General features: G+C 27.8%; 6 protein-coding genes across 10 annotated transcripts; 3 read left to right on the top strand and 3 right to left on the bottom strand.

Annotated features, from left to right (window-relative positions):
• The first annotated feature begins 283 nt into the window (after positions 1 to 283).
• Positions 284 to 6,397, top strand: LOC124428249 (peptidoglycan-recognition protein LC-like). Its single transcript, XM_046972138.1, has 4 exons — positions 284 to 1,035; positions 1,817 to 2,546; positions 4,591 to 4,758; positions 5,151 to 6,397. The coding sequence occupies exons 2-4, from the start codon at positions 1,826 to 1,828 to the stop codon at positions 5,669 to 5,671; spliced, it is 1,410 nt and encodes a 469-aa protein (XP_046828094.1). The 5' UTR covers positions 284 to 1,035; positions 1,817 to 1,825; the 3' UTR covers positions 5,672 to 6,397.
• A 98-nt stretch (positions 6,398 to 6,495) lies between these two features.
• Positions 6,496 to 15,958, bottom strand: LOC124428250 (mitochondrial glutamate carrier 1-like). The gene is made up of 8 exons (XM_046972140.1): positions 15,792 to 15,958; positions 14,079 to 14,148; positions 13,352 to 13,486; positions 12,995 to 13,144; positions 11,615 to 11,751; positions 11,247 to 11,432; positions 7,329 to 7,479; positions 6,496 to 7,228 (listed from the first exon to the last, which is right to left on the bottom strand). Exons 2-8 carry the CDS (start codon positions 14,120 to 14,122, stop codon positions 7,090 to 7,092), a joined length of 942 nt encoding a protein of 313 aa, XP_046828096.1. The 5' UTR covers positions 14,123 to 14,148; positions 15,792 to 15,958; the 3' UTR covers positions 6,496 to 7,089.
• Positions 7,691 to 10,983, top strand: LOC124428245 (nuclear cap-binding protein subunit 1). The gene has a single exon (XM_046972130.1). It carries the CDS (start codon positions 8,057 to 8,059, stop codon positions 10,448 to 10,450), a length of 2,394 nt encoding a protein of 797 aa, XP_046828086.1. The 5' UTR covers positions 7,691 to 8,056; the 3' UTR covers positions 10,451 to 10,983.
• A 282-nt stretch (positions 15,959 to 16,240) lies between the features above and the next one.
• On the bottom strand, positions 16,241 to 22,245 carry LOC124428246 (transcription elongation factor B polypeptide 3). 4 transcript variants are annotated; one of them, XM_046972131.1, is made up of 10 exons: positions 22,149 to 22,245; positions 21,918 to 22,059; positions 20,973 to 21,262; positions 19,952 to 20,856; positions 19,683 to 19,867; positions 19,351 to 19,520; positions 19,178 to 19,269; positions 18,905 to 19,104; positions 18,495 to 18,777; positions 16,241 to 18,386 (listed from the first exon to the last, which is right to left on the bottom strand). In XM_046972131.1, the coding sequence occupies exons 2-10, from the start codon at positions 21,984 to 21,986 to the stop codon at positions 18,310 to 18,312; spliced, it is 2,271 nt and encodes a 756-aa protein (XP_046828087.1). In that variant the 5' UTR covers positions 21,987 to 22,059; positions 22,149 to 22,245; the 3' UTR covers positions 16,241 to 18,309. The 4 variants fall into 4 exon arrangements, with proteins under 4 accessions (XP_046828087.1, XP_046828088.1, XP_046828091.1 ...); XM_046972132.1 differs by having other exon boundaries at positions 21,918 to 22,022; positions 22,149 to 22,211; XM_046972135.1 differs by lacking the exon at positions 22,149 to 22,245 and having other exon boundaries at positions 16,241 to 18,081; positions 18,291 to 18,386; positions 21,918 to 22,130.
• A 27-nt stretch (positions 22,246 to 22,272) lies between these two features.
• On the top strand, positions 22,273 to 24,842 carry LOC124428248 (actin-related protein 8). 2 transcript variants are annotated; one of them, XM_046972136.1, is made up of 8 exons: positions 22,273 to 22,449; positions 22,531 to 22,698; positions 22,772 to 23,263; positions 23,351 to 23,695; positions 23,780 to 23,926; positions 23,999 to 24,218; positions 24,308 to 24,436; positions 24,530 to 24,842. In XM_046972136.1, the coding sequence occupies exons 1-8, from the start codon at positions 22,420 to 22,422 to the stop codon at positions 24,700 to 24,702; spliced, it is 1,704 nt and encodes a 567-aa protein (XP_046828092.1). In that variant the 5' UTR covers positions 22,273 to 22,419; the 3' UTR covers positions 24,703 to 24,842. The 2 variants fall into 2 exon arrangements, with proteins under 2 accessions (XP_046828092.1, XP_046828093.1); XM_046972137.1 differs by lacking the exon at positions 22,273 to 22,449 and having other exon boundaries at positions 22,557 to 22,698; positions 22,769 to 23,263.
• On the bottom strand, positions 24,796 to 25,941 carry LOC124428251. Its single transcript, XM_046972141.1, has 4 exons — positions 25,486 to 25,941; positions 25,250 to 25,385; positions 25,107 to 25,163; positions 24,796 to 25,034 (listed from the first exon to the last, which is right to left on the bottom strand). Exons 1-4 carry the CDS (start codon positions 25,821 to 25,823, stop codon positions 24,882 to 24,884), a joined length of 684 nt encoding a protein of 227 aa, XP_046828097.1. The 5' UTR covers positions 25,824 to 25,941; the 3' UTR covers positions 24,796 to 24,881.
• Positions 25,942 to 25,974: the final 33 nt, after the last annotated feature.

The following is a 25,974-nucleotide window of genomic DNA, read 5'->3' as shown; positions in this document are numbered from 1 at the left end:
AGATACAATAGATCATCAAAAAATCGTGATGTCATAAAAATTGCCTATTCGTCACTGACGTAATTCATTTCGCCAGATTGGGAACAGAGTACAATTGAAGGGAGAAAAAAAAATAGAAGAAAGAAAAATAAATGTTCTTATTATCATGACGTTGTATTTTCGAACGACAATTTGTAAACAACGAGATCGAAGCTGCAAAGAAAATATAAGAAGACAGAACTTGTCCTAAATGAATTTTGTTTCGAAAAATGATCATCGAAGTCCTTCGTATGGTGTCGCTAGTAGCACATAATGGCGGCCAGTAGATGAAACCATATGGCTTTGTCATTCAGAAATAATCGTAAAATTTTACGAATCTAGTTGCGTATAAATGGAATACGTAATGTCATGACATCGTATGACATAGTGTTAACAATATATAACAGAATTTTGGTGCAATCGTTTTTTTTTTTTTTTTTCTGAGAAAATATAATCTCATGCGAACGTTCTTCATCTGAAAACTTAAATTAACCCGCGCAATCAAGATTGAAAAAGGAAGAAACATAAAATAGAAAGAGAAAAGAAGAAAAAAGATAAAAATACTAGTGATAAGGAAAGAACAATTTTTCAGAATTCTCTTCATAACAATCTATAACCAATATCTTTCTCTTTCTCTCTCTCTTCTCTTTCTCTTTCTTTTCGTTGTCTTTCGACTCGATACGACATTCTCAAGTTTGACCTTCGTGAAAAATCGTGGCATCATTAACAAAGACAGACAGTATTGAAAGATCATTCTAATGAAACGAATATCTCAGTTTTTGTGTGTTAACTCTTTCGAAAGGTAAATCGTTTAGTGAAACTGTTAGTATCGTCGAGATTATAACAAGTGTTAGTTTCATGCGTCTACATTTTACGACGCCATCATTGAAAATCGTTGGAAGTGGGGAAAAGAAGAAAAAATCAAGAAGGAAAAGTTATTAACAACGATTAACACAACGCCGTTTATTTTATCTATCAGGAGTGGCCACGCTCGATGTGAATGATGATTTGCACAAGGTAATAATCGATTGAATTTAATCATTCTAATCCGATACCATATTTTCGAAAGATGTTTCGTGACAGATTCTGTTTATTTTTCTTAAAAAAAAAAAAAAAAAGAATAATCGAAAATTCGATATTATTCTTGTAATATAGTGAGTATATTGTAATAAAAAAGAGAGTGAGGTATATATATATATATATGTATGTATGTATATATAGAGAGAGAAAGAGAGATATAAAGAGAAAAAGAGAGAGAGAGAGAAAATATCAAGTTTCATGTTAATTTCAAATTGACGTGAATCACCATACAATTAGTTCCTATTAATGAAACATATTTAATGAGTAATAAGATTTATCAGTAAAATACGGAAAACTTTCTCTCCTCTTATTTACTGCAATAACACATCGACGAGATATTATAAATTTTTTTAAAAATTTCTAACGATATAAATCACCTTTGCAAAATTAATATTTACGATAAATATATCGTACTATTATAGACATTTTCATAATTGAGTATATCCCTTTTTGCAATGGCATTATCCTACATTGAATTTGTGATTAAAAGAGAAGAGAAAGGTGAGATAGCAGGAGAGAAGAAACTATCGAGATCATGCAGTTCCAGATTAAAACTATAGTTACGTATATTATAACACATGCATACTTTTCTAATATACACATTTGCCTCCTCTCTCTCTCTCTCTCTCTCTCTCTCTCTCACTCTCTCACTCACTCACTCACTCACTTTCTTTTTTACAACGAAACATCAGCAATCTTAACAAAAATCTTTGTACAGAAAACGGGTATGGTGACACTGATACAGCACCAACAAACAGGAGACAATAATTTATATCAAAAAGAACAAGATCATCGTATAATCAGTGTATCGTCTCAACTCGAATCGTCACGTGAGTCGCCCAATTGTCGCGTTAAATTCGATCAATTAAAATCGACTAAGGACAATAATAATACAATAATCACAACAGCGGTAGCCAATTGCAATGGTAATATCGGCGATACCTCTACGCAGTGCAGTGACATAGATTATAAGAATAATGTTGTTATTTGTTGTGAAAATAATGCGAACAATGAAGAAAAAGAAGAGAAGGAGGAGGAGTTGGAGGAGGAAGAGGAGGAGGAGGACGATGATGATACCGATTTAGAAGAAGGTGAAGAAGGATGGGAGACCGATTTACCGGTATCCACTATTGTACAACATCATCAACAACAGGTGGCAGTACCAAACGGTAACGTAATCTTACCGAATGCTGATCCATCGACTTTTGGTGATATATGCGTGAAAAATTCAACGAACGTTCATCTTGGTAACAAGACCTTTTACAAAGGACCAGTTACGATAAAGCAATTCGTTTACACGAATCCAACTTCGGTGCAGGGCCAAGAAACAACGACCGAATATGATGAGGCACGTGCGTCAGACGCTAATGCTTCCGATTTATCATCGAGCAAAACGGATCTTGGTCTAAACAGGCCGATTTTATCACAAAAGAACGATTACGATAGAGGTGATTGTTTTACGATAATATTTGATAAATATATTAATAATAATCGCGTTTGTTTCTTTATCTATTTTACGTTCATTCATATTACGGGCATGCCAAAATTTGATGTATGATATTATAGGATGTACATAAATATAATGTGTCTATGTGATTATTCCGCAACAAGATATATAATAATTGAAGACAAAATTGAGAATTTTTCTTATAATACTACTGACGTATTCGACGAGAGAGAAAAGCTGTTCCACTTAATTATTTGTTATCGTCATATTAGCTCTCTTAATCATTTACATATATATATATATATATATATAGATAGATATATTAAGTATCGAGAGAATCATGATTATGACGTAGATATCATCATCTTCAATATAAATTAGGCTTCTATTCGTAACGATTCGGTTTTTCGAAGTTTACGAACTTAAACATTACGCACGTGTGTTTATTCGGAATAAATTGAATATCAAAAATGATGAAAGATATGATACCAAGGTGATACGAAGGGTACAGATGTGCATGATTTTTACAGTAAATAGGATACCTGTTATCCTTCTCATCATTCTAATTAAGAATTATTTAATTCATTTATATCGTTAAAATTTTATTTTTTAACGGTATAAAGAGACAGCTTCAATAAGAATATTTATTAAGTGCAATTTAATCTAGAGGGTTTTTTTTTCCAAAGAAAACGTTATCTTTTTAACGCCACGATAAAATATTCCAGTGATAAAGACCGTGGAAAAAACAATCCGATCAGTTATTTCTAAGCTATTTATATCATTTCTTTAAGTATCAAGAAGAGTTAATGGATTAATTGAAATGGATTAAAGTTAAAATCGTGACACAGATTCAAGCTCCACAGAAAATATATTAATAATAATCATGTGATAATTCCAATACATACGTAAATGGTAATATACAATCAAATTTGTTATCGATTTTATTTATTGAATGAAATCTTAAGTACTATCTCGATCTAATTTCCGGTAGACAAATACTATGTAACACGGTTCTTTATATAAAAAATTTATATGACGGAAGATTTTTTTATAACGTAACTTTAGAACGTGTTCGAAAAGTGAAAACGCTTTATTAACGAATAACGTATATAAGTGTGTTTTACATTTTTATTCGATTTATTAATAGATTTAATTTTTCTTTGGTCTCCGTCATGTTTGATTTCTTTGACTATTGTTCGTACAAATATTATTGTAAAAAATATAGTGTGTATTGTTGCCCTTGTGATTCTTGTATTTCTATAGAGATCGATCAACCATTCAAATCTATCAGGAATCGTATTACCTCGTCAGAAATCGGTAAATTTTTTAATAACTCCTTTATAATAATTGTTTTAACTTTTTTTTTCATCCATCGTAAAATTTAATACGGAATATTAAGTACGGAGTACTTAGAAAAAAAGGAGAAAAGAAGAAAAAAAAGATTATAAAATATGAAATTTATTTCTTAAGCAAGAGTAAAGAAAAAGAGTGTCTTGCCAATAAAATATTCTGGATTTCATTGGAAAAGGATTAATTCAGTGAAAAAGTGCATGAATTTTTTGAAGTGTAATGAAACAGATAAAAGTGGAACAGAGAGCTAAGTAAAATGTGTTTTCTATGAATAATTAAAAAGGTTGTGTCTGTTCGATATGATTAAAAATTAAAATTCTATCTTCAATAATTTCATTTCTATCGTATTGAATATATAGAAATTCTATTAGAATATTTCGATTTATATTACTAATATTGTATTAATTGATTATTTTCAAACATGCACTATAATTACATAGAATTTCATCGATTAGTTTCATAAAACGTGTTTATCTCTCTCATATGTAAATTATTTCAAATTTTACTGAACTTGTAAAGAAAATATTGGCATGTCCGGATCATAGGCATAATCATTTTTATTGATAATAATCAACGTTTAATACATAAAAATTTTCTATATCTTTTTCACATTGATTGGTGAAAAAATATCAAATAAAATGATTCTGGTCTATTGTAACATTATTTTCTTTTTTTAATTTATCGCTATTTTATAGTAACAAAATGGCTATGGACGTGGCGATGCGCGGCACTTTTGTGTACAATAGCCTTAATTCTTGTGACCATGATCGTCGTGAGTTCTGTACTTCTCACAAATACTTCTCGTAGATACGATGTCCTACCGACTCCAATTTTCCCGGAAATTCCAGATTCTTCTCTCGAGGGTAATATATCGACATTCGTAATTAAAAAATTATTTCTCTTATAAGATATATATTATAAGAGATGTTTATATACGTGTGTTGTATATGATTATCGTTGTCTTTTTGTTTCTACAGTTGTTATATAATCGCTCTTATCAAGACTTTAGTTTTATCGCTATAATGATTACATTAATTACTATTACTATTACTAATATTCTTACCAATATAACTAGCATCAATAAAACTATCTATCTTTATTATTAATATGATACGGTGAAACATTGTAGATTAATAAATATAATAGTTCAAAAATTGATTGCTCTGCTGCACCAACGTGATATAAAAAAATATTGACTCATCAAGTAAAAATATGAAGGAGTATCATTATCTAAATAAAAACAAATTCATTTTAGGTGTTGTAATAGACAACGTACGATTTGTCGAAAGAAATGAATGGGGAGCACAGCCACCAATGCAACCTTTGACGAAGATGAAACTACCCGTCCCTTATGTTATCATCAGCCACACGGCCACTGAATTTTGTACGACGCAATCGGAATGTACTTTACATGTGAGATTTGCACAGACCTTTCACATTGAATCAAGAAAATGGTCGGACATAGCGTATAATTTTCTCGTTGGTGGTGACGGTCTTGCTTACGTTGGACGCAGTTGGGATTATATGGGTGCCCATGCCTTTGGTTACAACAATAAAAGTATAGGAATATCTTTCATCGGTACATTCAACTCTGTAGTACCACCGAAGACTCAATTACACGCCGCTCAGAGGATCATCGAGTTAGGCGTTAAAGCCGGAAAAATTGCTAAGGATTATAAATTACTTGGCCATCGACAAGTATCGAAAACTTTAAGTCCTGGTGACGCACTTTATAGCATCATAAAAACGTGGCCTCATTGGGTACCTCGTCCTTAAATACCCTTATCGCGATTTTAATGACAGAACTCTTTTACTTTTTTTCAAACATATCGCTCAAATAAGTTTATCTATATAGTCTACTTATTATTTTTTTTATTGTCCATTTCTTTTTTTCCTTTTCCTTTTCTATCTCTTTTATGTATATATAACGAACGAATATTCGTTGTTGTCAATGGCTCGTAATTGTTAAACTGATCATTCCAACGATTTTCTGGACGATACATTATATGTGATAAAATATACAATAAATATAATAAAGTCGATTGCATCCGTGATGCATATTCATACATAATAATTATTATAGAGTTATTAGCGCGTCAGCATGTTTCATTTTATAGCGCGCTAAAATTCGTCACTCGTAAGTGCCAATATAACCATCTCAATACCTCGTACTTGAAATTCTTTTTTTTTTTAAGAAACTTCTTTCGCGTGTAGTACATCATAAGTATGCGTGTGTGTATGTGTCTGTTTTAAGTTTGGATGAATGCATGTATATAATTTTCACAATTTGGTTTCTTCATGGTATCCTTTTGGAATTTTATATTTTATCTGAGCATTGGACGAGATATTCTTCATTTTATTTCAATTTAATGCGAATGAAAGCATCCAACGATTTAGTGCAGTTGTATGTATTACATTATTTATAATAAACCTCATATCATAAATATTATATAGCGATTATTAAATATAATTAATGTAAAATAAATTTAATTCACTGATGAAGATAATGTTTATTTAAATTTTCGGTTTTTGGATTATTTTTCTAACAGGTAATAACGTGGATATGGCAAATACTACTAATTTCTTATTTCTTTATAAACTTTGTTTTCATAATCAATTTATTAACACGCATAAATGCACACATATGTATATATGTGTGTACATTTAAAAGATACATGAATATTATTTAAGGCAACAAAAGACAACATAATTATATCCATGAACCCAGCATGGACTTTTATTCTAAATATTTTCTAAGCTTTTCTTTCTCCCTCTCTCTCTCTCCCTCTCTCTCTCTCTCTCTCTCTGTCTCTCTTTCTTTCTCTTTCTCTTTCTCTCTCTCTCTCTGTGTGTGTATAAGTATACATACATATATTTCTCAAAATCAGTATAAAGTTCAATTCGCCTTTGGTGCGTAATAGAAGCTGTGATTCAATTAAATAATATAAGCTACATCATTAGAAGTAACTTCGATCACTTTGAACTACAAAATATGTATTTGTAGTTCATCATTAAACGAAAAAAATAACAAGCAGTATAGAAGATATGGAAATATGCGACAATCTAATAGCATTAGATGTAATATATTAGTGAGATAGCTTTTAAACAACACATTTAAATATATTTCTATGCCAATTATTGTCGGTTTCCCAGAGTAATTGAATGGTACCGCTTAGAGATATATTAAATTTATTTTATTTTAAACCTAAAATCCACTCTGCAACTCCGAGGTAGTAAACGGTTTGTGCAATTCCAAATAATGGTGCTATGACAATCATTCTGCATGCACCTCCTTTAAAGAATGCAACTGGTCCTTCGTTAACAAGTGTTTTTCTGTAAGCAAATAATTGGATAATTGAAATTAATGTTATATATATATATATATATATATATATATAAGAAAATAAAAAAAAACAATCACAAATTTATTAACCTAATGCAATCTATTACTCCATCATATGTAGGTTCACCGGGTGCTTTTTTAATTGCTTGTAATCTCGTTTTAATTACATCAAAAGGATTGACTAATAATGCAGCTGTAGATCCAGCTGCACAACCAGCAAGAAACGAACACCAAAATACAGCTGAAAAAGAACAAAATAATTAGTCGTATTTTTAGAATTTAAATAATATATTAAATGGCGCCAATGCGCATAGAACGCCCTCGAGTGTTTATCATAGAATCTAATCCCAAATTTGTGTGGATTTTAATCATTGACAACCCATTATGTAGAAAGAAACTTTGCACATCAAGTAACAAATAGTGACATGTTTATTTAACTATGTTTGATATACTTGACTTCCAACAGCTATGGCTGCGGTCTCTAGAAGAGTTGAAAGAATGAATGATTTCTCTTGTGTTTCCGGGGTTTTTGTTGTCTCTTTTATTTTGTTTGGTTGGTTTCCCGTGTGTGGGTTTGGTGGCACCGAGACGTGTTAGTTATGTGTCTTGCCGGAGGAGGCGTAATAGTCGCGACGAGGTCGCCACATTTGATCACTATATAGCGACATTTTGTCACGTCATTGTTGAATCGATAAGTGTGAGAAGTTTCATCAAGCGTGCGTATATTTCAAGTAGACTGTTATAACTACTAAAGTTAGCTGCAAAGAAGGGTATAGAATAAAGATCTTATTTACATTATTTCTACGATTCTACACAAAATGAGTCATAGATTGACAAAAAGGGTACACGAAGAAGACGATGGATATGAACGTGCTTATAAAAAACGAAGACGTGTTTCTGAAAATCAAGAAATTGAAGATCGTTTAGAATCTTTAATTTTAAGGGTAGGTGAAAAATCTACGTCTTCCTTGGAAAGCAATTTGGAAGGCCTCGCTTCGGTTTTGGAAGCTGACCTTGGACTATTTCGTAGTAAAATACTCCGCATTTTAACAGATTGTGCCATTAAAATGCCGGAAAAATGTACTATTTATACAACTCTAGTTGGATTACTGAATGCAAAAAATTTCAATTTTGGTGGTGAATTTGTTGATTATATGGTTAAGAATTTTAAAGATGCTTTGAAGGGATGCAAGTGGGATGTGGCAAGATATTCCCTGAGGTTCCTTGCGGATTTAGTAAATTGCCACGTTTTATCGTGTGGTTCGTTAATGCAGTTATTTGATAATATGCTAGATGCTGCAAATGAAGATAGTGTACCGCAAGTAAGACGCGATTGGTACGTCTTTGCTGCTTTATCAACATTACCATGGGTCGGAAGAGAACTTTATGAGAAAAAAGAACAAGAATTGGATCATCTAATGGTAACCATAGAAATATTTTTAAATAAACGTAATAAGAAACATCAGCCAGCGTTAAGAGTTTGGTCTAGTGATACACCTCATCCTCAAGAAGAATACTTGGATTGTTTGTGGGCACAAGTAAGAAAACTTAGACAAGACAATTGGGCAGAGAAACACATTCCTAGGCCATATCTTGCTTTTGATTCTATTTTGTGTGAAGCGTTACAACATAATTTGCCTGCTATAATACCTCCTCCACATCATGAAAATTGTACCTATCCGTTGCCTACTGCTGTCTTTCGTATGTTCGATTATACCGATTGTCCTGCCGAAGGACCTGTATTACCTGGAAGCCATGCCATTGAGAGATTTCTTATAGAGGAACATTTACGCCAAATTATTAATAATTATTTTTTTGAAAGGAAAGATTGTGCTGCACAATTATTAAATTTTCCATACAAAGCCAAAATTCCTTTGGACTATTGTATAGTGGAAGTAATATTTGGAGAATTATTTAGATTACCAACACCAAAACATCTAGAGATTTGTTATGGATCAATTTTGATAGAACTTTGTAAACTACAGCCTTCAACAATGCCACAAGTATTGGCCCAAGCAACAGAAATTTTGTTTCGTCGAATAGATAGTATGGCAGCTACTGCTTTCGATCGTTTTGTTTGGTGGTTTGCATATCATTTAAGTAATTTTCAATTCCGATGGTCTTGGGAAGATTGGGATTCTTGTTTACAACGTGATCCGGAGCATCCAAGACCTAAATTTATTAGAGAAGTATTGCTAAAAGCTTTGAGGTTATCGTATTATCAGAGAATTCGTGATATGATGCCAGAATCGTATGCCGAATTAATACCTGCACTACCAGAACCGGTATATAAATATTCATCAGAAGGAGCAAGCTCTCTACCTGGTACTGCTGCAGCACACGAATTAGTTGTATCTATAAGACGTAAATGTACACCTGAAGAAGTTTTGAATGTTCTAAATACTTTGCCAGGACCTAAGGATCACGAAGAAACAAATAATTTCAATCCATTAAAGATTGATGTCTTTGTTCAAACTTTACTTAATCTTGGTTCCAAGAGTTTTAGTCATAGTTTTGCAGCTATAGGAAAGTTTCATTATGTCTTTAAAGTACTTGCAGAAACTGAAGAAACCGAAATATGTATATTAAGAAATATGTATGCATTATGGAAGAACCATTATCAAATGATGGTAGTATTAACAGATAAATTCTTAAAAACTGGTATCATAGAATGTAGTGCTATTGCAAATTGGATATTTTCCAAAGAAATGGCATCAGAATTTACAAAACTTTATATTTGGGAAATTTTGCACCTAACAATAAGGAAAAAAAATAAACATGTTATTAAATTAACCACAGAATTGACAGAAGCAAGAGAAAAATTAAGAAGGGCTGAAAGTAGATCTGGTTCTTCATCTGAGGATGATGACACTAATAAAGACCGTAATAGAGAGAAACCATCGGAAGATGTTGTAGAAAGAATGGAAGAAAAACTAGAAGCAGCACAAGCAAATCAGAAAAATTTGTTTCTCATCATATTTCAACGATTTATAATGATTCTTTCGGAGCATTTAGTAAGATGTGATACTGATGGTATCGATTATAATACTCATTGGTACAAATGGACCATAGGACGATTACAACAAGTGTTCTTGACCCATCATGAACAAGTACAGAAATATTCATCAACTTTAGAAACTTTGTTATTTACTCCAGATTTGGATCCTCATATTTTAGACGTATTTCATCAGTTTGTATCTTTAAGAGCATAATTTAAAAGTATAATTCTAATAAAGTACATAGTTATAATTATATCAAATAATGATGTAAGTGGCTTAAATCCAAATATCACGACTATTTTGTTTTAAACAAATGTCATGTGGTAAAAGATCCTATTTACCAAATTTATGACTATACTGTGACTACACACAGTAATATAAGAAAAGTCTACTTTGTCATTTCTAATGATAATGATAGTATCAAAGACATAGAAAAAATAACAAGTCAAATATGTTGCTTAAATATAGTGCATTTATATACAAGTATTTATAAGTATGGGCACTATTGTTAGCATGAATGAAATGTTCTTTGATTAATATATAACTATGGAGATTCATATAATATTCTGTGAATTTTACTAAAGTTATGAGATATCAAACATATACATGTTTTCTAACTAAAACTATAAATTCTATAACTATAACTATTTTATATTTAAGGTATCTTAAATACATGCTTGATTTTGCTGTAATTTTGTAGAAAGATTTATCATTATCATTTATCAAAATAAATCTTAATAAAAAGATATTTTATTGTAACAAGACTGTATTGTTTATGATCTCCAAAGAAATTCATAATGTCTATAAATAGGCAAAAGAAATTAATTATAAAATTAAGGATAAAATTTAAGATCTTCAAAATAATCTATTGATTCTAAAAGAATTTCTTTCAAAATCTTACTGTAATTTATTTGTTAAAAATGTATTTGTTAGAAATATTTGAAAATACATATTTAAAAATATACATGAAAAATATATTTTATATGGAATAAATGGAGCAATAACTTACATGATCCATCTTCTCGCTTTGGTCCAAGATTATTTAGTCTAGCGAACAAAGGAAAGTAAATAACGGAAAACGTAACATCTCTTAGTGCCGTTGCTCCGGTTCCTTGATAAAGTCCTAGTATTCCTCTTCGTCTAAGAAGATCCTTAGTTAAAGATAATGCTGATACTTTTGGTACAGTTTTTCCAGCTATGACAAAGAAGAGATATAGTGTAGAATCTGATAAATAATTATAGTTCAATATATTCCGAATTATTTGTATAAATGGTAATATGTGTATTTTTAAAAGTAACAACTTAAAAAATATATATATATAAATATTAAGCGATTATATGTACATATATATAATTCACAGGCTTTAGATTACTTACATTCTCTTGCAGCTGCAGCGACTCTACCTGCATCTTGCATCTGGATTTTAAGTAATTCCATTGGAGTAGTAATAACTATTTGACAAGCTCCTGCTAAGCCTCCAGCCAACATTTCACGTTGTAATGGCAGTTGTTGGCTATGGAATTTAATAAAGAAGAAAAAAACAAAAAGACTAACATCTTTGAAAGATTTTTTTTAAATTTTCACACTAAATTCAATACAAATGGGGCTAACATAACAGTCATATGCTTTGGAAATGGTAAAATTATTTGAGTGTTCAAAATTGCAATCACATCTACTTGTAGGAAGTTGGACAATTTTTTTTTTCCTTTTTTTTTTTCCTTTTTTTTTACCTTATTTGTGTTAGCATATCTTCTTTTATGTTATAACATTATAACTTTTGTAATTATTTAAGTTATGAAATTTAACGATTGCAATAAAAGTAGTACCCTGCTTGTGCAGCGTGCATAATACTTATTTTAATAAAATCAGTATACACACACATTATAATAAATAACATAAAAATATATTACATGTTAAAAATATTGTTAAAAGTCGGGAACCATTTCTTTTCGTTTTTTTTTTCTGACATGATTAGATAGTGCAGATAGGGTAGATTCAGTGTTTTTGACAATTTACTATAACGACATTTTTTAGCGAGAATTTATAGTTAATAACATTAACAATCATGTATATAAATTTTTTTACGAATAAAAATGAAAGAAAAAAAAGGAATATTAAAAATTATATAATTTTATTGCAATCTCTCATTGTTAGTACTGGAACTCGCCAAAGAATGCTCTACGGATCTCAACTCAATCATTTGACACTTTTTACACGTACTTTTTTTGTTAGTGTATGTAGCGTTTGCTCTATAGAGATTCCTCATGACTCTGCTTGTACACGCATCCCTCAGCGATAAAATACTTTTTTTTTTTACTGCCGCCATCTGATCTTTTATTTTTGTTGTCAGGCTCATGTATCATCCATACACGATATATGCCTTATTACGGAAGAACATAATCGTATAAATAATAATCTATAAAATTTTGTGTAAAAAAAACGTTCGTAAATTTTTTTTTTCTTTTTTTTTTTCTTTTTTTTATTTTTTTTTTTTTTTTTAAGAAAATGTTATCAATGTAAGTGCAGTTAAAAATTTATTTGTATGATATTTTAATTAAAGGATAATATATTAAAAAATTAAAAAAGAAAAAGATTAGAAAGAAAATAAAATAGAAAAGAGTAAATGGTAGTAAACCCGAAGAATAATTATAAACGTTGACTCTCTTGTTAAAATTCGTCGATCTGTGGTGCCTGGTTGGACATCGTATCTGATAAAAATTTAGTCGATAGATATTTAAACATCCACATAAACATACCCAGGACCAGTGGAGAGATAATGTCTAAATGTGTCATTGGCAGTGAGTTTAATGGCTTTTTCTGGCGTAATTAATAAAATATTTACGCCAGATCCTTTGTACATTCCAAAATATCCTTCCGCTTTATAAGTCTTCTTAAAACAATCTAACCTATAAAAATAGTTATTTTATTATTAACTTTTTTTTTTTTGTTTTTAATGTGCGATCCTCAAATAAAATATTATCGATTAAAGAAGCAGACAAATTGTAGTTTAACTTTATTATCAAGTTAGCGATATTTTTAAAACGACCTTGAAAATTTAAACATAGATACGAATAAATTAAATAGACTTCTCGTTTGTCAAAGTTTTTACTTACATCGAGCTATACATACGTTCGCCATGTGGTCCTATTACTTGATTTTGTAAACGTGTTTTTACCAAATCCAGAGGAAAAACTACGGATACACCGATAATTCCGGCAATTCCTCCATTTATTATCTTTGGTAATAACCTGAAATTATATGAACGTCCTCGAATAACCGAATTAATTTTTTTCCAAACTTTCTGAATAATTCTAGGTTACATAAATCGATAAATGATATTATAGTAGATTTTCACGTAAACGTGATTAATACGTCCCGCTTTGTATAAGATCGTGTTATACGAGAAAATTTTCCTTATATAACACGGATAATATAAATATGTTTGCGAAAAAAAAAAAAAATAAACAAAACAATTACGAAACAGAAAAAAATTGTTACAATATTTTTAGCGCGTTATAAAAATTCACATTTCAAATATTTCGAATGAAAAATGAATATAAAACCGCGCGAAAAATGAATGTACGATATAATAGATTATTTAAATACTTTAGTATTTATTATAATGATCGTTGTATACAAAATACAATTTATTATTATATAAAAATAAAATGCAATAATATAATGCATTTTATTTAATAATAAATTACATTATATTTATTAATACAATTGGCCTCGTATAACAATTTAAATAAACGATCTCATTTTTAATAGGACACAATTGGAATCAGCAAGTAGTTGTTTCTTAGCTATTATAAGACAATCGTACAATATTCTACTTACTTAAATTGATCGGGAATTGGCTCGGTTGAATCTTTTTGCGCCATTGAAAACAAGTATTTATCTTTTATACCTGTAATTAATATTTGAACGAAAACGTTATTTCCACTCGAACAATTTAGTTTGAACATCATTTTTCACACTCATATGATTCATAAATAGTAATATTTGCCAAAAATTAATAAGATTATTATATTTACTTATTGTTATTAATATAAATAAAAAAGAATATAAAAACAACTCGATAAAATGTTTATATTTACGAAGTGTAAAATTAACCATAATTAAAATCATCGAGCAGAGAAATAATATTTAATAAATATTTAATTAATACTTTGGATAATTTTTTTAAACAAATGTCAAGATTTTTGTTTTTCGTTTTGTGATTTATTATTATTTATAAAAATTTCAAATATAAATAAACATTAATGATACCACTGTGCATAATCAAATTTAATTTTGTATACATTGATTATATTTTGCTATACCAATTATTTATAAGATTTTTGTGGAATATGAAATAATGTAAAATTAAAAAGAAAATAAAAAATAAATAAAAAAATAATAAAAAAATAAAAAGGCATTAATTATTTAATATTAAACATGTAATAAGGTATGTAATATTTAATTACTATTTTAATAACTAAATAATTCTTATGCTATTTGTAATATTTACATGAATAAAATCATTTATATTTCTAGAATATGCAAGAGACAGTTACCTATCGCATATAAGTATGACTTATGTAATGCTCTATTATCTCCAAGTATTAATAAAAAATAAGAAATAGAAGATAAAATGTTTAACTTAGATTACAGAGAAAGTTTCATAAGAACTCATTTTAACATTAATAATAATTAATATATTTGTATTTATTGTTAATAAGTACTTATACTTTATTTATAAAATTATATATATTTTTTATAAAAGACAGTGATTTTAACATTAAATTCATGAAATGCTTGTTGTTAAGCATAACTAAAATAGAACATAGACAATATATAATCATGTATAAATATAGCAAGATAATAATAATAATAATAATTTTATGATATAAATATATAACTTCTTTTCTCTTACAGAAGGTAATTAAATTTAAAATTATTTATTTTTTGATTGCTTTAAAAATATTTATTACATATCTATATTATTGAAATAAATTATTATTGTTATTACTATTTACCTAAAGATATATAATTCAAAAATTCGTAAATTGTTTATTAAAAATAAGATACGAGAAATTAGTTGATTCTAATTTGAAGATTATAATAGATTTCTGTTCTCAACAGTAATAAAACGACAATATAGATGTATAGAGCAAATTGAGGCTAGATTAAATTGAGAATACAAAATTTGGAAATTGTGTCACGTCGATAACAAGTATGTACATATAATCAGAGCTCATTTACACGTGTTGTAAAAGAACAGCCTTTTTTTTATTATTATTATTATTATTATTATTATGAAATTTATAACATAAACTTGAATTGTCATAATGACATTGACATTAAATCATTCACATTTATTTTACAGAACTAATATATTTAAATTTATACGTTATTATTTATATGTTATGATCATCTTTCACGATCGTGAATATATTCTTAATAAAAATGTAATACTTTCTTTACATTTAAAAAAAAAGAAAAAAGAAAAAAAAATAATAATCAAACTATTAAGAAAAGAAAGAATATAACTTGATACGTGATACTTACTTCACACTAATATTAGATGATAACGATAAAACTTTTGTTTTATCACTCACAATTTAACTTATTATAGGATACGTTCACTGACATTAAAACCCATTCGATCTATCTTTGACAGGAGCCACTAATGTCCTGTCGTCGTCTTAAGGTTGATCTCCAATGAAATATTATTTGATATACAATAACGAGTAATAAACTTTGACTATACTTTAAGTAACACTCACAATTGCGTAACTTTCTGCAGTAACTGGAGTCGACTAATCAATGAAATCTTTCTATCTAATACTGATACGTGATTGGACAATAGTATAAACACTTCATGACGTAACAGATCCGTAATATAATTGATTTAAGCGCGCTTTTCAAATATATTACGCGAAAATTTGATTATATTAATTTTTTATCTATTAGTACTACTATGATATCATAGATGTATATGCAGGAATAGAGAAAAATAAACAATTATTAACGTTTATTGTTGAAAGAATTTATGTTCGCACGATGAGATATATTCCACGTAAATTGAATGTGGAATTTAAATTTGATTGAATTTCAATATTTTCGATGCATACATCAGTTTATAGGAGAGTAATTTTTTTCTAAACATTCTCTAATATAAATACATAATATGAAGTATATAATAATAATAATGCTAAAATAACTAATACGATTTATATACAAATATATAGAAATATTAATTTGCCTGAACAACCATTATGCTTTATCACATTCACACAAAAAAGAAATATATTATGTTAATATTAAATATAAAATAATATGAAATATTTCATATTAGTAATTAATTTTACAAAAATCTCGACAATTTAATTTTCATGTATATATTTTAAGAATACATATATGTAAAATTTAAGCATGGAATCAAATTTGCAGAATGTATGCACTCTTACTTATAAGAAAATAAAATATTAATCATATGTTTTATCGAAGTGCTTTATCAATTAACAGAATTGCAGTAAAAAACATATCATAATTAAATCGATTCAAACTATATTATATTGTATTTTGATTCATGATGTAATTGTATTTATCTTTTTACAAATAATTATGATGTCATGGCGTATATAAAATATGTTTTTTTTTGCTACAAAATTATTAACTTAAATATATTAGAGCATGATGTTACAATCCATTTTTTTATGATATGAATGAAATTATTAAGAGATGTATAGTTTAATTTTATAATAATATTATATATACAAGAGGTAATAACTTTAAAATTAATTGTAGGAACACAAACATTTCATTAATTATTAATATAAATTTCCAATGTTCCATAATAGTATGATGTTTGATTAGAGTGGCAACTATTCGTATTTTTTCTCAATCTGAAATATTCTTTTTTACGTGTTTATTAAAATTAAATATAGTCTATAACAGGTGCAATGATTTTATATATGATTGCAAAACAATGATTTTACAAATATTGGAGATACATATGTCAAGAAAATCTCATTTAACATGATTTTTGATCCCTAATATTAAATTTCGATTCATCGCTTAATATTAAGCAAATTTAAATGAATTATTCTATTCAATTTAAATAAAACTTTGGAATTTTAAGTTGATACAACTCAATTGAATATTGAATGAAAAACTGATACATTGATGTTAATCCACATTTAAATAAGACTAAATAAGACATTAAAGCATTCAAATTAAAATATTGTAACATTAAAATGTGACCACATACTTCTTAAGAATTATTCTTTTACATTAACTTATATCATATCCAAACACATTTGTCATTTCGTTCATAGGATTTTGAATATTAAAGCTAATAGTAAATTAAAATTTGATCACATATTTAAGATAATTTAGTCCAGAGACGTACAAAGTTAGCTCATTAAGCCAATTGGCTTATATTATATATATTTTTTTTTTTCTTTTATCATAATTATATTTTCACAGCCATGATTCTACTGTGTTCGTATAGAAATGATTGATTTTCATATATGTTTCTCATCTAAATTATTGGAAGAAGCATGCTTGAATGGAAACAAATAGTAGTAATGGGAGAGTTATTTCTTTTGGAACTAAAAATTTGCACGTCTCCGTTTTAGTGTATATAATGTCACAAAACAAACATTTATATTTAGTACAAAACATACTAAAATGTGGAAGCAAATAAATTTGTAAAAACAACAGTCACACATTATTATATGCACCCAAATCAACATTTTACTAATAAAACCAAATAGGTTAATGATTTTCTAACAAATTTCTTTCTGTTTTTGTTTTTTCTTTTTTCCAGTATTTCTCTTAAATGCTGATGCTTCTAAAAAGATACATACATATATATATATATTTATATATGTATAAATTAAGAATTAATATTACCAAGATATAAATGTAAAATAATCTTATAACATATTTTTTTTTCTTTTTTCAAGATATAAGAATATTACTTATATCACGACATAATTTAAAAAAAAAAAAAATATGACATAGTGAAAACATTGTCTATACATTATAGTTAGAATGTACCTACAAATGTTTATACAAACTACCGTTTGTAACGCCCTTTTATTAATTGTAGTGCTTTCGCCATAAGGGGTGCTTTTGTTTTCTTTGTCATAGCCGCTTTAATGAAATATATGAAAATAAAAATAAAAAATTACAATTTATTGCATTATTATCGGATTATCATTAACTATAATATAAAAATATTTTAAAATATAATTTACTTACAAGATGGTTTAACTCGATTCATTGGAGGTGGTGGTACAGATATATTAGTTGCTGCAGTAGGTCCACCGCCGATAATCAATTTTTTTTTCAAATCAGATGTAGACGTAGGAACCGAATTAGCTGTACCATATTTAGCTTGTTTTTTTAAAACATTTCTAGGAGGCTTAACAACATTATCAACATATGCAAGCTTAGTTGATCGTAATGGTACAGTTTTATCTATAGACTGCTTTATATTGGCTGTTAATGTCTTAAGTTTTGCCTCTCTCTCATCCAAACAACGCTAATAAAAAAAAAATAAAAAGATTAAATTTTTATTATTATTATTATTATTATTATTATCTTATAAATAATATAATGAATTATTTTGTCTCATTGAAATATATGATAAATTATATAACTGTTCATACCATATACATTTCACGCCATGTTTCCATTTCTTCTCTTTGTTTATTTCTGAATTCTCGATTGCAATGAAATTGCCATAAAGAATCTGTATCATCTATTAGATAAGGATTGTAATGTTCTAACATAAATAATTGATCCGGTGTAGCTCGTTCTAAGACCGGCTTTATTATGTCATATGGAACACCACCAGTAAATTCAAGTGCTATATAAAAAAATTATACATATATAAATAAGTATTACATATATATATATATATTAAATATATATATACTTACCATCAATATTTTCTATCAATACTCTTATGCAAATTTCATATAGAGAAGGTACACTTGTATAACCAGTTTTATTTCCAGAATATACTTTAGTCCTAAAAAAAACATATAAAATAAAACTTTGGTCTCTGTCAAATTTTGTTTACCTCGCATAATCGGATTTATTATTATATTACCTTTGGTTTTTAACATGAATAACATCAGTGAGAACCTTATCTTCTTCTTTACGATGTACAGGATTAATGTATGGCAGTGGTTTATAATTAGGACTTATTTCAGGTAATGTAGATGCCAGGTTCACACTTAATGGTTCTAATTTTACATTTGGCGATAAAAGGGGCAATGGCTGCAAATAAAAATTTTTATAAATATCAAAAACTTGCACATTAATCATGTTCTCTAAATTAATTTTATTGGAAGTTATTTTTATTAAGTGTAATCACTAAATATGTTAATAAAATATTATATAATTACATTACATATTTTATTGAATATCAATATAACTTACATGTAAACTGTCACTACTTGTAGCCTCGTTTTTCACAGAAGATTGCTTTTTGTTGTTTAATGTAGATGATATATTTGTTTCTAACTTAATAACTTTTGCATTATTTAAATTGGGAGAGTTATTATGACGTTTTCTTGATGATGGTGCAACCGTACACATTCCAAGAGCTTCTGCAAAACTTGCACCTGTCAAAAGAATACATAAAAAAATTTGTTAATATAAACATATATATACATATATGTATATATATATATTATGTAAAAACTAACCAGAGTTACAGTCAATTCCTTCATCCCCATTGATTTCTTGTTTGATTTCTTGTTTGATTTTAACTTTTTCCTTTGATTCCTTAGAACCAGATTTGGTTTCTTTTGCATCAGAGCTATTTTTATTCTGATGCTTATGCTTTCTTTCTTCGTTTTCTTTTCTTTTAGTTTTATCTTTATCTTTAGCATGATCTTTATTATTAGAACTATGATGACTTTTGGATGTAGAACTTTTACTAGAATGATGATTGTCCTTTGTTTTCTGTTTTTCTCTATTTTCGTCTGATTTCTTTTTATTTTTGTCATCATGTATTTTTTCCTCTTTACTAGAACTTTGCTTTCCTTTCTCACGAGATTTACTTTTTTCATTTTTAGATTCAATTTTGTTTAAAACATCCTGCTTCGATAGAACATCTGTTTTCTTATTTAACTCAGTTTCAAATTCACCAGTATTTTGTTTTTCTGCGTTATAAGAAATAGTTCTATCTTCATCACTTTCATTTTCAGAATGTCTCCTTCGTTTACTTTTCTTTTTCCCACTGTTGGAACTATCTAATTTTCTTTTTTTGTTACATTCTTCATTATCATCTATAGTACTGTCTAATTTACTATTATGCGATAATTTATCAGTAGATTTTTTTAAATGCGTAGAACTGCTACTCTTTACATCATTGGAATTAAATCGTTTTTCTTGTTTTGACTCATGCTTAGAACTATGACTTTTATCGTGTTTTTCTTTTTGCGATTCATTTTTTAAACTTTTTGATGATTCCTTAGTTATATTAGATTCATTTTCAGAAGATTTTACTTTCGTTTCTGATTTACTAGAATGTTTCGAATTATGCTCTGATACATCATTTTTTTCTGATTTTTGTTGATGTTTATGCTTTGAACTATCACTTTTGTGTCTAAAACATTTACATTATATGTTACTTTATATATCTTAAATTTATATTTTCTAATTTTATAATACCTATTCTCAATTTTAGTTTATATAAAAATATTTTAAATTATAAAAAAATACCTTGATATTTTCACTGTGCTATCAGCTTTTTGTTTTTCCTTTAGTTTTGGGGATTCTGGACTATCATAACTTTCAGGAGCATCAGGAACACAAGCTTCATCTTCGTCTTCACCATCACTAGTGTCCTCATTTGCAACCATAGCTTTCCACTTTGCTACTAAAGCTTTAGCAGCATCTCCTACACCACCTTCATATTTTCTTAAAGCATTAACAGTACGGCCAACTCCTGTATCCTGAAGATGTTGTACTGTTACTGGTAACGTATATAGTCTTTGAATATAATGCAGCATCTATAATAAATGGTTATAGAAAAAAAAAAATAGAAAAAGTTTATTTCTTTTTAATTATTTTATGTTTTCATACAAAACATGTGATAATGTTAATTTACATAAATTATTTTAACTAATAATGAACATCAATTTTTATGTTTCCTTGTTGGTTAATAAACAACAGAGTTAAGCTTTATTTGAAGTTGTACATAAATATATATATAATGAATTATTTATGTGTGTCCGTGTCCGTGTCCATGTCTGTGTGTGTGTATAGCAAAAAACTATTGCTGATATAATGCAAATAAAATGTAAATTATTATTACATTAGAACTATTATATATAGGACTCACTTGATTTTTTGTTATACTGATCACTTAATTTAAATGTATACTCCTATAAATATGTATAAGAATAAATACACAATTATGGATTAGATGTATTTTAACTTTATTAGGAACTCATTTAAAAGCAATTTTATATGAATATATTGTTTTCAAAATGTAATGTTATCTTGATAAGAAACTATGACGTATTAAATTTATTCTTCTTTCAAATTTCATAGGTTATATATTTTACGTTTTTTTTAAATTATTTATTTTTACATTGTAATTATTTTTTGTCTTATTTATTACTGACAATAATAATAATAACAATAATAATTATTAACGCAAACCTTTTCTTCGTTATCGCAACATTTTTTAATATTTCGCTGACAATGCTGTATTTTCTCCACAACAGACATCGTTGTAACTGCCAGCTGCTAGCTGCTACCGATCGTCTATACAGGGTTACCACAAATATGCACTGATTTTTTACTATATTTCAAGATACAAAAATTACTATTTTATTTATCTTGCATTTATTACTTAAAATCATAATTTCATAAAACGCAATAAAAACGAACCAATTTTGTTGTATAACGAATTAGAATCTTCGAGAAACGTTCTTCATAATTCAACTAGAGTTCTACTTTAATCATAAATGTATATTATAGTAGATACAACGATAGCAGCTCCATCTATTATGGCTGCAAATATATTTCAAATCCTTACTTTGATTTTTGCAAAATCAATTTGAATATTAATGCAAATGTCAGTTTATATAATATTTTTGTTATATTAATTAATTTAAATATTAAATATATTAATTATTGAAATAAATTTTAAATTACAACAATGCCTGTATTTCAAGAATCTTGCGCTGAAGTAAATAATAATTATTTTCCATTGAGGTTATCATTTATATTAAACCTTTTAATTGATATGTATATCTTTTTTTATATTCAGCAAATCCAAGCACAAACTATTATTATAATACATCCTGGTTCTATGTATCTTCGTATGGGTCGTGCTTCTGATTTAAATCCTTGCACATTATTAAATGCTGTCGCTAGAAGACGATTATCAGGTGGAGTTGAATATAAGGATGGTTTTTTACCATTTGTTGTCCCTCGAGTAAGCTGCTTTTTTATTTTTTAATTCACGATTAGACAAGTTAATAAAAATTATCTTCACTTGTTTCTAGTAGACAAAGGAATTAACACAAGCAATGGAAGAGTCACGTCTTCAGGTTTCTCATACATTGCAATCTTGTTTACAATCAGATGGTAGGAGAAGATATGCTACACCTCCACAACAAATAGCAGCTTTTAATCGTAGGTCTAATCCAGAAATACAGTCCCCATCCAAAGCAGAATGGATAAAAATGGATAAAGACATCATTGTGGGAGATGATATACTTTCTTTAAATCCAGAAGATAATTTCAATATACATTTTCCATATAAAAGAGGTGAACTCAATATTCATTCTGGTCCTGGTGGAAGTTTAAAAGCAGTTATGGCAGATTTAAAAACAATCTGGGAATACGTACTTACTGAAAAAATGGATATACCTCTGAGAGATTTAAAACATTATCGAGCAGTACTTGTAATACCGGATATTTACAACAGACATTATTTAAGGGAATTAACTACATTAATGCTTTGTGAAATTGGTTTTGGAGGCTGCTTTCTTTTACAAGTTCGTTATATAAAATAAGATGATATATTTAAATTTGTAAAAAATAAAAATAATAATTATCTTTAAAATAATTATTATCTTTACTAGGATCATGTAGCAGCTACATTTGGAGCAGGTTTAGGCTATGCATGCGTTGTAGATGTTGGTGATCAAAAAACATCTGTCTCTTGTGTTGAAGATGGAATTTCTCACAGAAACACACGTGTACGTATGGATTATGGTGGTGGAGATATAACTCTGACTTTTCTTTGGCTACTTCAAAAGTGTGCATTTCCATACAAGACTTGTGACCCAACAGATAAATTGGATGCATTACTTTTAAATCAATTAAAAAAAGATTTTTGCCATGTTGATTTAAATGTTTGTGGATCTCAAGAAAAAACATTTATTGTTAGGAAACCTAAAAAGCAAACGGAAAAGTATACGTTGCAAGTAATATATTATTTCTACATTGTATGTAACTTATTCATGAGTAATAGCGAATAAATATATCAATATATATATATATATTTACAGGTTGGAGACGAATGTTTAGTGGCACCTTTAAGTTTATTTCAGCCAGAATTGTTTAAAGTTACAGGCACGCATAATGTACATATTCAAAAACGATCTATGGGTGATCCAGAAGATCCGCATGATGAAAATTATTTGCGAGAAACTAGTGTAAAAATATATGAAAAAACAAATTGTATATTTAATTATATTGAATATAATTATATTTATATAATTTTTTAGAGAAGGGGTATGAAAGAAAATTTAGAGCAAGCATTAGAGATGCAAGAAGAAGTGGTTGCACCAACTGCAGTAGGTGAAGAAGAAGTTGTTGTAGATGCTGTAGATTCTGCTCCAATTGCTTTATCGAATCGAGATTTAGATGCACCAAGAGATTTTGTGGTAGGCCCGCAACAACTTCTTGGCCTCGACCATGCTATATTGCAAAGCATTGATCGTTGTCGTATGTGAAGTTTTTAAAAATTTAATTCGAATTTTAAAATAAATATACAAATTTTTTACATCATTTATAAATAAATATTTTCTTTCCAGCTACGGAAGATTTAAAAAGAAAAATGTACAGCTGCATTCTTGTTGTTGGATCTGGAATGAAATTTCAAGGAATTGGAATGTGGCTTCACAATCGTATATCACTTCAAATTCCTTATATGTATAGAGCTGGTAATATAAACAAATACTTTTTATAAGAGAGAAATATATTTTTTTATTTCATAAAAATATATTACAAATTATAATTACAATTAATAATCATAGAACAATTGGATATTATTACACAACCAAAAGAAATGGATCCAGGTATGACTGCGTGGAAGGGTGCTGCAATTTTAAGTTGTTTGGAATCTGCACAAGAATTATGGATTGGTAGACAGGAATGGGAACGTATTGGAGTTAGAATATTACGAGAAAGAGCTCCTTTTATGTGGTAGATTAATGTTTGATCTGTAATTTTATTTAGATTTTTTTTTTAACATAATATATTTATTCTGTTTTGTATTTATTTAACATTCGATATTTCTCTCGTAATATTAATTGTAAAAAAGAATAGTTCAGATTAAAATGTTATGTCATATTGTATAAAAAGTAATACATAAATGAATTAATTGTTTCATAGTAATTCTACCATTTTAATTTTATTTTTATCATTAGGATGATATGTAGCAATATCTGCTTCCACTAAAAATTTTACAGCATCTAATGTTTCTGGGATTACATCCACATAAATGTCATCACCACCTTTTGTATATGCAGATACCAATGCCTAAACATAATATAATTTCATATTTTTATACAATAAAAATATTCTGAAAATAATAAATGTTACGTTACTTACTGATAGAAAATTTGAAAATTTTTCATTTTCTGGAAAGAGCATCTCTACTACGTTATGCTATAAAAAAAAAGATGAATAAATAAATATGATTAATACATACATTTTTTTTAAAACAAATTCAACATAATAATAATTGTACTTACCAAATCTTCCTTTGTTTCTCGAAATAATCTTTTAGTCATGCTAAGTTCATCATCATATGTTTTACTTTCTAATGTTTGTTCAGAAACTAAATACATTTCACGCATCTTATTAAAACCGTTCTTTTTATTTTCTAAACTATAACAATATATCATAGCATTATTATTATTATTATAATTATTATTATTATTATTATTATTATTATATGTCTTGTTTTATATTTAATCAAATTTCTTACTAAACAATATCCTTTTCAATACTCTGGAGTTGTTGTTGCGTTTTTTCTAAAAGACTTTGAGCATTCAAAATTTCTTTTTCTAAATCATTTAATGTATCTATACGAATATCAATTGTTTTAGGAATGGGATACTCTTTTGGTGGTATTTTTGGAATGTGTTTCAATATATTATAAGCCATCTTATGTTGTTTCATTTTCACTTCTTCTGACGTGCATGATTCTTTCAAAACAGTAATTTTATTATTAGTTAACACATTCGCTATATCTTCAATTTCTTTTCGCATTTGTACTTGCAAATCTGTTAAATCTTCATGGGTATCTTTTAAAGTATATTCCATTTTTTTTTACAATTTAATAAAATAAATTATACATTATTGAGAAAAGAAAGAATATAATAAATTTCTGGAATATTTTATAAAATATTATAAAGAACACATTCGATCCTCTATAATTTAATTCAAATGTCAATAAATATAAATAATAACAACA

The sequence above is a fragment of the Vespa crabro genome, chromosome 11 (genome assembly GCF_910589235.1).
Source record: "Vespa crabro chromosome 11, iyVesCrab1.2, whole genome shotgun sequence".
Taxonomy (NCBI): domain Eukaryota; kingdom Metazoa; phylum Arthropoda; class Insecta; order Hymenoptera; family Vespidae; genus Vespa; species Vespa crabro.
Note: the sequence above shows the minus strand (reverse complement) of the source record. Positions and strands in the feature narration are given on the sequence as shown.